The sequence below is a fragment of the Mustelus asterias genome, chromosome 2 (assembly GCF_964213995.1).
Source record: "Mustelus asterias chromosome 2, sMusAst1.hap1.1, whole genome shotgun sequence".
Lineage (NCBI taxonomy): Eukaryota > Metazoa > Chordata > Chondrichthyes > Carcharhiniformes > Triakidae > Mustelus > Mustelus asterias.
In genome coordinates this window covers 123,255,201-123,270,045 of record NC_135802.1, presented here as the reverse complement: position 1 = coordinate 123,270,045, position 14,845 = coordinate 123,255,201, and the positions used below count along the sequence as shown (strand labels likewise).

The window sequence follows — 14,845 nt, the reverse complement described above, 5'->3', positions numbered from 1 at the left end:
CAAATTTGTTAGGCTCAGAGAAAAAAGTTCTCCTCATCTCTGTCTTAAATGAGCAACCCCTTATTTTTAAAGAGTGACACCGAGTTCTAGATTCTCCAACAGTAGGAAACATCATCTCCACATTAACCCTGTCAATACCACTTAGGATCTGAAATCACTGTTATTTATCAGTTAATTGTACAACAAATTCAGGTGCAGATATGAGTTGAATGAATATATCCAAAAGTTGCTCAGTTGTGCTGCTCCATCTTCACCTTTGCAAAACAATATCTCGCATTGATGTGTTAAAATATACTGAATGGCAGGAAGATGCTATAAATATGAGATAAATGCAAACTAATTGCACCATGGAAAATTAATTTTTGTCACTTCAAATGTACGCAACCTTTAAAAGGACATTGGTTCTGACAATGAACTACAAATCTGGAGCCATGTTTCTTTATAGTAAAGAATGTTGGAGATTTTAAAATATCACTTTACAATGTTTTTACTTTTCTTGTCTCTTTTTATTTTTCTTAATCCAATCTTTCTCTCTTCTCTCTTGATATATCGTTGACATTGAATTCATCCACTCTAAATTAAAGGGCCTCTGCCCTTGCACTATTAATTTTTACAATATATCAATCTGACTGACTGAGGAGATAAACTATTCACCCTGATGCCTCTTCTCTGGCTGGACATTTATCTTGTCGCACTTTTCCTAACTTTGTATGCAAAAATGTATAATTGTGCAAGAGCAAATTTAACTAATACCAGATATAATTTGATGCCCTACTACATCATAATTTGGGCCAGTAATAATGTCTTCACACTTTATTACTTTACTTGCTAAATAAGTAATTATCAACGATAACATGAACACAACATTGCAAATTTTAACAGACTTGTTTTACAGGAAAAAGACTGACCTTTAAGTCTAGATTTTGTAATACTTTGTGCATTATACCTGTTGAACAGTTGTAAAGTGGCATGTACATGTCACCGTGTTTCAATCAATAAAATGTTCATCTTGATCAGACTTTTAACTTCAAGTTTGTATAGCTGTGTATAAAAACATTTATTTTTCTGGCCTAATGCACCAAGTTTAATTACAGATTTCTTTAAAATTACATTTTTTTAAACGAATAAACACAAAATATGATATCAGTCAGAAAACATACATGTGAAAACTGGAAATATCACAAGATGTACACAAATAGACCAGAAATTATCTGTTGACAAATGCTTTTATTCGATAAAGTAGTGTTGTAAAAGCTTCTTCACACATATAAAAAGGACCTGTGAAGTTTTGGAAAAAATCCATGATCTCAGCCAGCATCTTGTTCTTTTACGATTAACATCGAGGTTATATACCTTATTATTGGTAAAAGTAGATTTACTCAGGTTTTTTTTTCAGATGGCTACAACTCAGAAAATCTGTGTTTGTTGAAAACACTGTTTCTTGGCAAAAAGGATTGACAAGAACCATTCCGGAATCTACATAATTGTCATTCAGGGGGGATTGAGGTTCAGATAGATGGTCCTGAAAAATAAGAACAAGCATTTTCAAATGAGATATCCCAATGTATTATTTACAAACAATGCCGGCTTTTAAATATTGTGATATTTGATTGCATGCAAAACAATTTTTGCCTTTCCATATAGACAAGAATTATTTCCTCTGATAAACTTCACGACCTCCTCAAAGAATTCATAGAATTAGAATCATAGAGGTTTGCAGCATGGAAACAGGCCCTCGGCCCAACTTGTCCATGCTGCCCTTTTTTTTTAAACAACGAAGCTAGTCCCAATTGCCCACGTTTGGCCCATATCTCTCAATACCAATCTTACTCATGTAACTGTCTAAATGCTTTTTAAAAGACAAAATTGTACCTGTCTCTACTACTACCTCTGGCAGCTTGTTCTGGACACTCACCACCCTCTGTGTGAAAAAATTGCCCCTCTGGACCCTTTTGTATCTCTCCCCTCACCTTAAACCTCTCACCCATACCCTCTAGTTTTAGACTCCCCTACCTTGGGGAAAAGATACTATCTAGCTGATCTACGCCCCTCATTATTTTATAGACTTCTATAAGATTACCCCTAAGCCTCCTATGCTCCAGAGATAAAATTACATTTTATAAAGCACAGAAATAGGCCATTCAATCCAATCAGTCCATACTAGTGTTAACACTGCACTTGAATTCCCTCCTATCCTTCTTCAGTTAACTTAATCAGCATGAACTTGTCTTTCTCGCCTTTTCTTAAAGCGCTATTTGCCTGAACCTGAATCTGTGTTAGGGAGTAATGTAGCAACTTGCATATTCTCACCACCCTGGGAAATGAATTCCTTTTGAATTTGATTCCTTGATGACAATCTTGTGTTGATATTTATGCTCTTCCCCACAAACAGAAACATTTTCTATGTCTACTCTATTAACACAGAGACTAGGAGCAGAAGTACACTATTCGGCCTATGAGCCTGCTTTGCCATTCATTATCATGGTTGATCCCTGAGCTTTCTCCCCAAACCTCTTGAAGACAGTAAAATCTAAAACTCTCATCTCTTTCTTGAATACATTCAGTAACTTAGAATCCACAGCCTTCTGTGGTAGAGAATTCCACAGGTTCCCTGTGAAGAAATGTTTCCTCATTTTAGTCTAAATGGTCTACCTCATATCCCGAGACTGTCCCCACTGGTTCTAGATTCCTTAACCAGGAAAAATTTCCACCCTGTATCTCCACTGTCCAGCTCTGTTAAAATTTTATATATTTTGATCAGATCTCCTCTCATCTTTCTAAACTCTAACGAATACATAGAACTATAGAATCTTATAGTGCAGAAGGAGGCCATTCAGCCCATCGAGTCTGCACCGACCACAATCCCACCCAGGCCCTATCCCCATAACCCTATGCATTTACCCTAGCTAGTGTTCCTGACACGAAGGGGCAATTTAGCATGGTCAATCCACCTAACCCGCACATCTTTGGACTGTGGGAGGAAACCAGAGCATCCGGAGGAAACCCATGCAGACACGGGGAGAATGTGCAAACTCCACACAGACAGTGCCCCAAGCTGGGAATTGAACCCGGGTCCCTGGTGCTGTGAGGCAGCAGTGCTAACCACTGTACCACTGTGCCACCCACAATACAGGCCTAGTCAATCCAATCTCTGCTCATTACAGTCCCAGCAACCGTATCAGCCTAATGAACCTCTGCAGCACTCCCTCTATGGCAAGTGTATCTGTTCTTAGGTAGGGAGAGCAAATCTGCATGCAATGTTCCAGGTGTGGTCTCATCAGGGCCCTGTATAACTGCGGTAAGACATCCCGACTTCTGAACCCAAATACTCTTGCAATGAAGGTCAACATATAATTCGCCTTCTCAGAACCAAAGTGCAGAACAGGCTCTTCAACCCATCAAGTTTACACTGACAAATGAGAAACACCTGTCCCACCTAATCACATTTGCCAGCACTTGGCCTTGAATGTTATGAAATGCCAAGTGCTCATCCAGGTACTTTTTGAAGGATGTGAGCCAACCTGCCTCCACCCCACTTCCCGTCAGCGCATTCCAGACCATCATCGCCCTCTTGGTAAAAATACTTTTCCTCACATCCCCCCTAAACCTCTTGCCCCTCACCTTGAATATGTATCCCCTCGTGACTGACCCTTCAACTAAGGGAATAAGCTGCTCCTTATCCACCCAGTCCATGCCCCACATAATATTGTAAACCTTGATCAGGTCACCCTCAGCCTTCTCTGCTCCAACAAAAACAACTGAAGTCTATCTAACCTCTCTTCATAACTTAAATGTTCTATTCCAGCCATATCCTGGTGAATCTACTCTGCACTCCATCCAGTGCAATTCATATCCTTCCTACAATATGGCGACCAGAACTGCACACAGTACTCCAGCTGTGGCTTCACCAAAGTTCTATACAACTCCAACATGACTTCCCTGCTTTTGTAATCTATGGCTTGATTGATAAACACAGAAGAAGTTTAACAACACCAGGTTAAAGTCCAACAGGTTTATTTGGTAGCAAAAGCCACAAGCTTTCGGAGCCTTAGGCTCCTTCTTCAGGTGAGTGGGAATTCTGTTCACAAACAGGGCATATAAAGACATATAAATTGAGTTTGTGTCTTTATATGCCCTGTTTGTGAACAGAATTCCCACTCACCTGAAGAAGGAGCTTAAGGCTCTGAAAGCTTGTGGCTTTTGCTACCAAATAAACCTGTTGGACTTTAACCTGGTGTTGCTAAACTTCTGACTGTGTTTACCCCAGTCCAACGTCGGCATCTCCACATCTTGATTGATAAAGGCAAATGTCCCATATGCTGTTTTCACCACCCTTCTAACATGTCGTCTTCAGAGATCTATGGACAAACACGCCAAGGTCCCTTTGTTCCACAGAACTTCCTAGTGTCATGCTGTTCATTGAATACTTCCTTGTCAAATTACTCCTTCCAAACCTTACACTCTTGAAGCTTTTAAAGAATGCTTCAAAGACTGTATGAATCTTTCGGCAATTCCACTGGTTGATGGATGATAAGATGTGGATTTTATAGGCTAACTACCATTTACTTTGAGATAATCCTCAAACTCTTGTGAAGTAAACTGTGAACCATTATCTCTAACAATCTGTTTTGGTTTATTAAATCTTGCAAAAAATTTGTCAAGTTTTTCAATGGTTTATTCCGCTGGAGTAGATCTCATGATAACAACTTCTGGCCACTTTGAGTGTGCATCAATTATGACTAAGTACACATAATCATCAAATTGACCAGGAAAATCTATACTCAATCATTGTCATGACATATTAGGCCACTCCCAAGTGTGTAAAGAAGACAACGGTGGTGCATTTCTTATTCATACACAGGATTGACACTGTTCCACTTTTTCTTCAAGGTGAGCATCCAGACCTGGCCACCAAAAATAACTATGTGCAAATTTCTTCATCTGGACTATACCAGGATGTCCTTCATGTAGTTGCTCAAGAACTCTTCCATGCAGACTAGGAGGAATGAGTACTCAGATTCCCCACAATAAACACCCACCTTGGATGGTCAACTCAAGCTTTCTTGACACATATGGTTTCAAATCAGGATGCAGACAATGTGTTCATTCCTTTCAATTTCATCTCCATCATCTTCCCCATCATGGGATAATTTCTGGTATGTCTCTGAACTTGAGAAGCTGTCACAGGCAAATGATCTACTTGCGAAAAATAAAGATTATTAGCAAAACTAGTTGGTGGTGCTGCTAAAATATCATCCATCTTTTTACCTGCTTTATGTAGGCCTTTACTATCAATCATGTGATCCAAATACTGGACTAATGTCTGGAAAAAGTCACATCTTCTTTCTTGATATGCAGACCATGTGCTTGAAGATGTTCCAATGTTGCTTCTAAATTATTCAAGTGTTCTTTTTCAGTGGACTCTGTAATTAGAATATCCATCAGGTAACATTGTACATCAGAGCGACCACTTAAAATCTGATCCATCGATCTTTGGAATAGGACTAGTGCAGATGTTAGTTCCAAAAAGACTATCTTTTATAACGAAAAGACCTTATTGAGTAATGATGGTTAGCAATGATTGAGATTCAACGGATATATTCAGCTGTAAATTTGCTTGTGAAAGATCAATTTTCCTGAATTTCTGCCCACCTGATAACCCAGCAAGCAAATCTTCAATTAAAGGAAGCGGATATTGATCAGCAGATAAAACTGGATTTATGATTGTTTTGAAACCATCACAGATATGAACTAAACCATCTGATTTTGTGATGGTAGTAGCTGAGTCAATCATTGTAACTGGTTCTAATACACCAATGTTAACAAGTCATACTAAATCTTCTTTGACCTTGGGACGAATTGCATTTTACTTTGAGACTTTTTGGTTGACTATTAAGCTTCATCTTGGGTTTCATTTGAACTCTCTCCATTGAATCAAGTGTCTCTTCAAATACACTCTTGTAGGTCTGTTTTGACATGGACCAATCCATGATAGCACTCCAGTTAAGCTTAACCTTCTCCAACCATGATCTCCCAAATAGAGCTGGAAAATGACCACAGACCACGAGGAGAGGCAACTCTGGTGTTAGTTCACGCAACTCTATGTTGACCATAATGTAACTTTTAACGGCACGATCTCTTCTGTGTATGCCATTAAAATCAAATCAGCTTAAAGGAATATGCTTTTGTTGATGTGCAGTGTCAGGAATTAAAGATACAGCAGCACCAGTATCAACCTCTATCCTAATAGGTTGCCACAAAACTTCGGAATCACCCAGAATCTATGTGATGAGCCTGTATGGATAAGACATTCAGTTAGAGCTCTCCATCATATTTCTGGACATTCTCTTCTTCAGTCGTAATTCTTTTCTTCTGTGATGTAAATTCTTTTTGTAGAATGTAACTTGTTCTTCTACAAGGTACCAGATTCTTCTTCTGAATAGTCTTCTCAGGGGAAACTAGCCCAACAAGCTTTTGCAATATGCCCCATTTTGAACAATTCTTGCATTGACTATCCATGCTTCAGCATCCAATTGCTGAATAACCCATTTTGGCACAACTATGGCATGGTTGTTGCTGTTTCGAGTTCTATGGGCAGTTCCCACCTTGTGGATCTTCATTCCTGCACCAAATGGTGAAGCCGCTTTAGCAACCAATTCCACTGACATTGCAATTTCTATTGCTGCCTTTAAAGTCAAAGATGTACGGGTTAGGTTGATTGGCCAGGTTAAAAATTGCCCCTTAGAGTCCTGGGATGTGTAGGTTAGAGGGATTAGCGGGTAAATATGTGGGGGTAGGGCCTGGGTGGGATTGTGGTCGGTGCAGACTCGATGGGCCGAATGGCCTCCTTCTGCACTGTAGGGTTTCTATGATTCTATGATTCATGTTCAGTAAGCAATCTTCTTTGGATAGCCTCATTTTGGAGAGCACAAACCAGATGATTTCTAAGAGTATCACTAAACTTATAATGTTATGCCAGCCATTTTATGGTTGCCACAAACAGAGAAATGTTTTTGCCTTCCATTTGATTCCTCCGGTGGAACGTCTGATCAAAGGCTTTGGAGAGTAATACTCTTCAAGGATCTTTGTCAAGTCATCGTAAGTTTTTGCTTCTGGCTTTGCTGGATGAACAAAGCTCCAGAGCAAATTGAAGGATTTGCTTCCAACTGTACTTAGAAAAGCTGGTATGAGCAACTCGTCTACAATTTTATTTGCTTGTACAAAGTATTGAAAACGTTCTGCTTGGGAGAGAATGATTCATTTTCTTCATTGAAAGGCCCCATGGATCGTAATTGACCCACCATTTCCCACCAGGCACTAGCAACTTAAGACTTAAATTATACAACAAATTATCCCTGCTGCCAAAATGCATCAGCTTGGACTTCTCTATATTAAATTCTTGCTTGTCTATCCTGTTTGTCTATCTGTTATGTTCCAAATGATTTGTTCCTCCTCACTGTTAGTTATTCCTCCAAGTTTGGTATCATTGGCCAATTTTGGAATTCTACTCCATATTTCAAGATCGAAGTCATTTACATACTGCAAAAAAAAAGTGGTCCAAGCACTAACCTTTGAGGATTCCCACTGTTTCCGATGCTCTGGTCTGAATATCTTACTAAGTTGATTTGGCATTCGAAGACATGAAGTTACTATACTTACTCACAAGATACACTAAACATGCCGAAATGTTAAGAGTTTGTTTACTCAAGTGTAAATTACTTTTAACAGCATGATAAATCTCATATGCTGCCACCAATCTTGCTGGCACTGAAAACTAACTTTTATAAATGCTGCAAGTCATTTAACCAGGTATTAATTATTATTGGAGGTTTTAAAATGTTTAATTTGTTTTAACTTTTCCCTTCTGTCTCAATCCTATCTTTCTTCCCTTCTTTTTGCTTTCTGTACATGATTCTAAATTGAATTACATATTCTAATAGACATTTCCTGAATTAGATTCTATTGGTCAGGATTCTTAATCTGATTGTTTGAGGTTTTGTGCTGTTGCTTGCCTGGTATTCAAGTAAATACGTGGGGTTATGGGGATGGGGCCTGGGTGGGATTGTGGTTGGTGCAGACTCGATGGGCTGAATGACCTCCTTCTGCACTGTAGGGATTCTATGGTTCTATACAAATCCACATTATTTGTACACATCTATGATGTGTAGACTGTCTGATAAAGCACAAATTGCAATCTACAGAGATCCTGTGGGAAAGAGTAAGCAAGATAAATAATGTTTGTTCACCACTGACTACAAAATCCTACAAAAGGCATGACCTTTTGGTTTAGAGGTGAAAGTACTGCCATTATGAAAAAGTTTTAAGTTTCAATTTTGTCCTCTAGATACTGCAGGTTTCCAGAAAATCTATTTTATTTGGCCTAGTTACATAGATGGAGGCAAAATTAGAAATGTTAATTCAGCTTGATGACTAATGAGAAGAAGGTGCAAGACAAGCAGATCTGCTGGCTGCCATTGATTACCTCACATGTAAACTAGCAGAAGTCAAATAACTATATTAATCTTACGTGACTGATCATCTGGTTGGGGCATCCCACGCTGGTTAGGCCACTAAATCACTTTATTTACTTAATTTATAATTTCAGGTATTTTCAAATCTTTAAAAAATAAATTACCTCTGATGTTTCAAAAGACTGGATTTCTCTTGGAAGTTCCACAGCATGTCTGTTGAAATAATCCATAGTGATTGTATTGTTCCAATAACTTGAATTGTTTTCAGGGTTTGACGGCTTCTTCTTTTTCTGCATACAGCACACTGTAAGTAAAACTGCTGTCAACAGAGAACAGAGGTTAATTTTATATAGGAAAGTATCTGGTGCTGATGATGATACCATTTTGAAGCAGGCAGTCAGAACGTTGTGACACAAGAGGACAAAACGTCCTGCTATTTACTGATGGAATCTTTAAATCCAAATGTTCAAACTGTTCAATGGATTAATTTTTAAGAAAATATATCTTAATTACATATCATTCCAGTGAAATTGTGACAGACTTTATCACATAGGTGGTTTGGATTCTCCTGTACGGTTGATAATTCAAATGCCATGCTATCATTTTACAACAGTCACTGTAGCACTTGCAAATAATCTTCAATAATCTTTGCAAATGTGGATCAGAAAAAGGAAGCATTATAATAAGAGCAAGGTACTGTGGATGCTGGAAATCTGAAACAAAAACAAAGTGTCAAAAATATTCAGCAAGTCTGACAGCATCTGTACAGTGAGAAACAGAGTTAACGTTTTGAGTCACAGAATCGTTACAGCGTAGGAGGCGGCCATTTGGCCCATTATGTCTGTACCAGCTGTCCAAACGTGCACTGTGATTTTGTGCCATTCCCCAACCCCTGCACATTGTTTCTATTCAAGTAATCATCTAATGCCCTCCTGAATGCTTAAATTGAACCTGCCTCCACCACACTTCCAGGCAATGCATTCCAGACCTGAACCATTCATGTGAAAAAGTATTTTCTCACATCACATTTGCTTCTTTTGCAAATCACTTTAAATCTCTGCCCATATCACCTGTCCTGGAGCAGATGGACATATACACCCAGATCCCTCTGCTGCAGCACCCCCGTAACAATTCGACCCCTTATTTTATATTGTCTCTCCATGTTCTTCCTACCAAAATGCATCCCACATTGAACTTCATCTACACCTATCTACCCACACAACCAACTGTCCACGTCCTTTTGAAATTCTACACTGTCCTCACAGTTTACAATACTTCTAAGTGTTGTGTCATCTGCAAACTTTGAAATTGTCCCCTGCACACTAAGAACGAGATCAGTAACAGATATCAGAAAAGCAAGGATCCCATTACTGATGTCTGGGAAACACCTTTACAAACCTTCTTCCAGTCCGAAATATATCCATTAACCATTACTCTCTGCTTCAGCCAATTTTGTCTCCACATTATGATTGTCCCTTTCATTCCATAAACTATAACTTTTCTCACAGGTCTGTTGTGTGGCACTGTATCTAATCAAATCGAGTTAAATATAGCTCCTCTTCAGAACTCTTATTTAATCAGCAGCTAATAGAGGTAATTGAAAATGACTCCTACCTTCCAACCTATTCCTTTTTCCCCTGCTGTTTTTCCTAGTCTTGGTTCTTGCCTACACATATTTTTCCAGTTGGATGAGATTGGAATTTAAGGGTGGTTGAGCACTATTATATTATGGCACTATTATATAGAAAGCAATTCAAATAGGGAGGAACAAAAAGTTATGTAGTGGTAGTTATGGATAGTATAGTCAGAGGGATTAACACTGCTCTCTGTAGCAAGGAATACAAGTCCAGGTAGCTGTGCTGACTCCCCAGAGTCAGGGTTCGGGACATCTTCTCGGAGCTGAAGAGCTGCAGTGGGAAGGAGAAGGTCCACGTAGGTACCAACGACATAAGCAGGAGAAAGGAGGAGGTCCTGCAAAGTTAGTATGTGGGCCTAGGAACCAAATTAAGAAGCAGATCCTCAAAGGTCATCATATCTGGATTATTACGTGAGTCATGTGCAAATAGGCATAGCATAAACCAGATTACAGAAATTAATGTGTGGCTCAAAGGCTGATGTGGGTGAAATGCGTTCTGCTTCATGGGGAAGTGGGATCTGTACCATTGGAATGATCTACACATGAAACATGCTGGGCCTCTATTGAGCGGCATAACTAGGAAAGTAGAAGGGGTTTGACTTAAATAGTGGAGGCAAGTGATCAAATTTGGGAAGATGTGGTAAGTCATAGAGTAGAGACGAAAGTGAAAGGCATTATTACAGAAAATGTACACGGATAGCAAGTACAAATCTAACAGTAAATCAACAGATGAGATTAGATGTAATAAAAATCTGCATGAAACATTTGAAACAAAACAGATGATCTGAGAGCGCACATAGAAATAAATAGGTCTAATTTGATTGTCTTATGGAGACATTTCTGCGGGAGGCCATGATTGGTCGAAGGGTCTTTTTCCGGCTGGAGGTCTGTGACCAGTGGTGTTCCGCAGGGCTCTGTACTGGGACCTCTGCTATTTGTGATATATATAAATGATTTGGAAGAAGGTGTAACTGGTGTAATCAGCAAGTTTGCGGATGACACGAAGATGGCTGGAATTGCGGATAGCGAAGAGCATTGTCGGGCAATACAGCAGGATATAGATAGGCTGGAAAATTGGGCGGAGAGGTGGCAGATGGAGTTTAATCCGGATAAATGCGAAGTGATGCATTTTGGAAGAAATAATGTAGGGAGGAGTTATACAATAAATGGCAGAGTCATCAGGAGTATAGAAACACAGAGGGACCTAGGTGTGCAAGTCCACAAATCCTTGAAGGTGGCAACACAGGTGGAGAAGGTGGTGAAGAAGGCATATGGTATGCTTGCCTTTATAGGACGGGGTATAGAGTATAAAAGCTGGAGTCTGATGATGCAGCTGTATAGAACGCTGGTTAGGCCACATTTGGAGTACTGCGTCCAGTTCTGGTCGCCGCACTACCAGAAGGACGTGGAGGCATTGGAGAGAGTGCAGAGAAGGTTTACCAGGATGTTGCCTGGTATGGAGGGTCTTAGCTATGAGGAGAGATTGGGTAGACTGGGGTTGTTCTCCTTGGAAAGACGGAGAATGAGGGGAGATCTAATAGAGGTATACAAGATTATGAAGGGTATAGATAGGGTGAACAGTGGGAAGCTTTTTCCCAGGTCGGAGGTGACGATCACGAGGGGTCACGGGCTCAAGCTGAGAGGGGCGAAGTATAACTCAGACATCAGAGGGACATTTTTTACACAGAGGGTGGTGGGGGCCTGGAATGCGCTGCCAAGTAGGGTGGTGGAGGCAGGCACGCTGACATCGTTTAAGACTTACCTGGATAGTCACATGAGCAGCCTGGGAATGGAGGGATACAAACGATTGGTCTAGTTGGACCAAGGAGCGGCACAGGCTTGGAGGGCCGAAGGGCCTGTTTCCTGTGCTGTACTGTTCTTTGTTGTCCTACATATTGAAGGGTACAGAATAGTTAGGAAGTCAGGTAGTGAGGAAAAGGTGGAGGAGTTAGTTCATGATGGTATTAACACAGTAGAAAGGGATGATCCAAGTTCAGAAAAGCAGAACATGAAAATGGTTTGAATGGAGATAAAAAATGGTAAGACAAGAAGTCACTTGTGGGAGCCATGTACAGGGCTGCCAACAGTAACCACATGGTAAGGTGAAGCATAAAGGAAGAAATAATTGGAGACTATCGGAAAGGCACGGATAAAAACGTTTCATGAATCAATATATAGAGAGTCCTACTCGTGAGGGTGCAACACTGGACATGCTCTTTGGAAGCGAGGTAGAGCAAGTGACTAACGTCAGTCGGGAAGCAATTTGGGCTCAGTGACCGTACCACTATTAGTTTTAAAATAGTTATGAAAAAAGATAGGACGGGTTCACAGGTCAAGGTCCTACACTGGAGCAGGGCCAATTTTGGGACCATTGGGCAGGATCTAGCAGAGGTCGATTGGGTGAGCCTGTTTGAAGGGAAAGGAACGACTGGCAAATGGGAGGCTTTTAAAAGTGTTGTGGATGGAGAAAAAACGGCTGCAACAGTAATTTAACAATAATAATGGCAATAGTGGCTTTAAAATGGCTATTCTGGCTGAGAGTGAAGCATGCAGGGAATTTTGGTCAACTTGTGGATGAAAACCAGATGCAGGTCGTAAAGAGGTTCTGGTCTGGGAGCTGTGACCTGAAGCTTCCTGTGCTGGTCAGATTAGGGAAGTTGTTTACATTAACTGAGACATCGTGTCTCCGATTTATGGCTGCTTTTTATGGAACATGTAAAATGAGCGAAGCATCATGGCGTCGTTCAAAAGTAGTTTCACTGGATGTTTGAGCCACGTAATTGGCTGGATGACAGAGAATCTTCCGGAAGCAATTGGAGAATTGTGGATAAAAGACATGCGAGTCCTTCGTTTGGTAGCGATAGCTCGGAAGAAACCAACCATTGCAACAAAGCTTGTACCCTGAAGAATGCTTCAGAGAGAAGATTGATTCTACATCGAGGCTATTTCTTGGCCAAGGTTTTCCTAAACTCGGCAGTATCTAATTTCAGTTTAATAGTTAAAATTGATGTTCAGTTAGAGTTAAAGTGATGTTCAGTTTGAGTTAAAGTTCAGTAAAGAGTTAATGAGTTGCAACTGTTTATGTTTGAGTTGGTACTAGAAGTGTTAAATAAAGAAATAATTGAATTACAGTCCTTGTTTGTCTCATTAAACTGGAATGCTTGGAAGGTGTTTAAATTAAAGATGTGTAGCAGTGTGATATCAAGAGTCCAGGGCAGTATGTTCCTGTTAGGGTGAAGGAAAAGGCTGGCAAGTTTAGGGATCCCTGGCTGAAGCGGGATATTGAGGCTCTGGTCAGGAAAAAGAAGAAAGCATACATTGTGTTAAAGCAATCGGGGACAAGTGAATCCCTCGATGACTATAAAAAGTGTACGAGTACACTGAGGAAAATCAAGTGGGTAAAAAGAGGGTATGAAATGGATCTGGCAGGTAAGGTTAAAGAATATCCCAAGACGTTCCTATAGCTATATTAGAGTGGCTACGGAGAGAATAGGTCCCCTTAAAGATCAATGTGGCCATCTGTGTGTGGAGCCACAGGAGATGGGTAAGATTTGTAATGAATTCTTCTCCTCGGTGTTTACTGAGGAGAAAATAATGGGTGCTATAGAAATAAGGGAAACAAGTGGTGATGCCTTATCACTGAGCATTATCTTTGCAGTGAAGATATTTCGCCAATACGCCCATGATCATCACTTCACATTGCTGATGGACCACCAATCCTTCGACGGCCTTTAATATTATCTACACATTAGAACATAGAACAGTACAGCACAGAACAGGCCCTTCGGCCCACGATGTTGTGCTGAGCTTTGTCTGAAACCCAGATCAAGCTATTTCCTCCCTATCATCCCGAAGTACTCCATGTGCCTATCCAATAGCTTCTTAAATGTTCCTAAAGTTTCTGACTCCACTATCCCTGCAGGCAGTCCATTCCACATCCCAACCACTCTCTGAGTAAAAAACCTACCTCGGACATCCTTCCTATATCTCCCACCATCAACCCTATAGTTATGCCCCCAAGTTACCACTCCATTCACCCGAGGAAATAGTCTTTGAACGTTCACTCTATCTATCCCCCTCATCATCTTATAAACCTCTATCAAGTCTCCTCTCAACCTCCTCCGCTCCAAAGAGAAAAGCCCAAGTTCCCTCAACCTTTCCTCATAAGACCAGACCAAACCAGGCAGCATCCTGGTAAATCTCCTTTGCACTCTTTCCAGTGTCTCCACATCCTTCTTGTAGTGAGGTGACCAGAACTGCACACAATATTCCAAATGTGGTCTCACCAAGGTCCTGTACAGTTGCAGCATAACCCCACAGTTCTTAAACTCAAATCCCCTGTTAATGAACGCCAACACATTATAGGCCTTCTTCACGGCTCTATCCACTTGAGTGGCAACCTTCAGAGATCTATGGATATAAACCCCAAGATCTCTCTGTTCCTCCACATTCTTCAGAACCCTACCTTTGACCCTGTAATCCACATTTAAATTTGTCCTACCAAAATGAATCACCTCGCATTTGTCAGGGTTAAACTCCATTTGCCATTTTTCAGCCCAGCTCTGCATCCTATCAATGTCTCTTTGCAGCCTACAACAGCCCTCCACCTCATCCACTACTCCACCAATCTTGGTGTCATCAGCAAATTTACTGATCCACCCTTCAGCCCCCTCCTCCAAGTCATTTATAAAAATGACAAATAGCAGAGGACCAAGCACTGATCCCTGTGGCACTCCGC

At 40.5% G+C, this 14,845-nt stretch overlaps 1 protein-coding gene across 1 annotated transcript in view; it reads right to left on the bottom strand.

Moving 5' to 3' along the window:
- Window positions 1-995: 995 nt before the first annotated feature.
- tmem108 (transmembrane protein 108) overlaps window positions 996-14,845 on the bottom strand; it is a 90,785-nt gene continuing 76,935 nt past the window's right edge. Inside the window, exons 2-3 of the mRNA XM_078240990.1 lie at window positions 8,636-8,790; window positions 996-1,522 (exon numbers count right to left, since the gene is read on the bottom strand). Of these exons, the coding sequence (XP_078097116.1) occupies window positions 1,376-1,522; window positions 8,636-8,790 (302 nt within the window). The 3' untranslated portion in view covers window positions 996-1,375. The remainder of the gene's footprint in view (window positions 1,523-8,635; window positions 8,791-14,845) is intronic.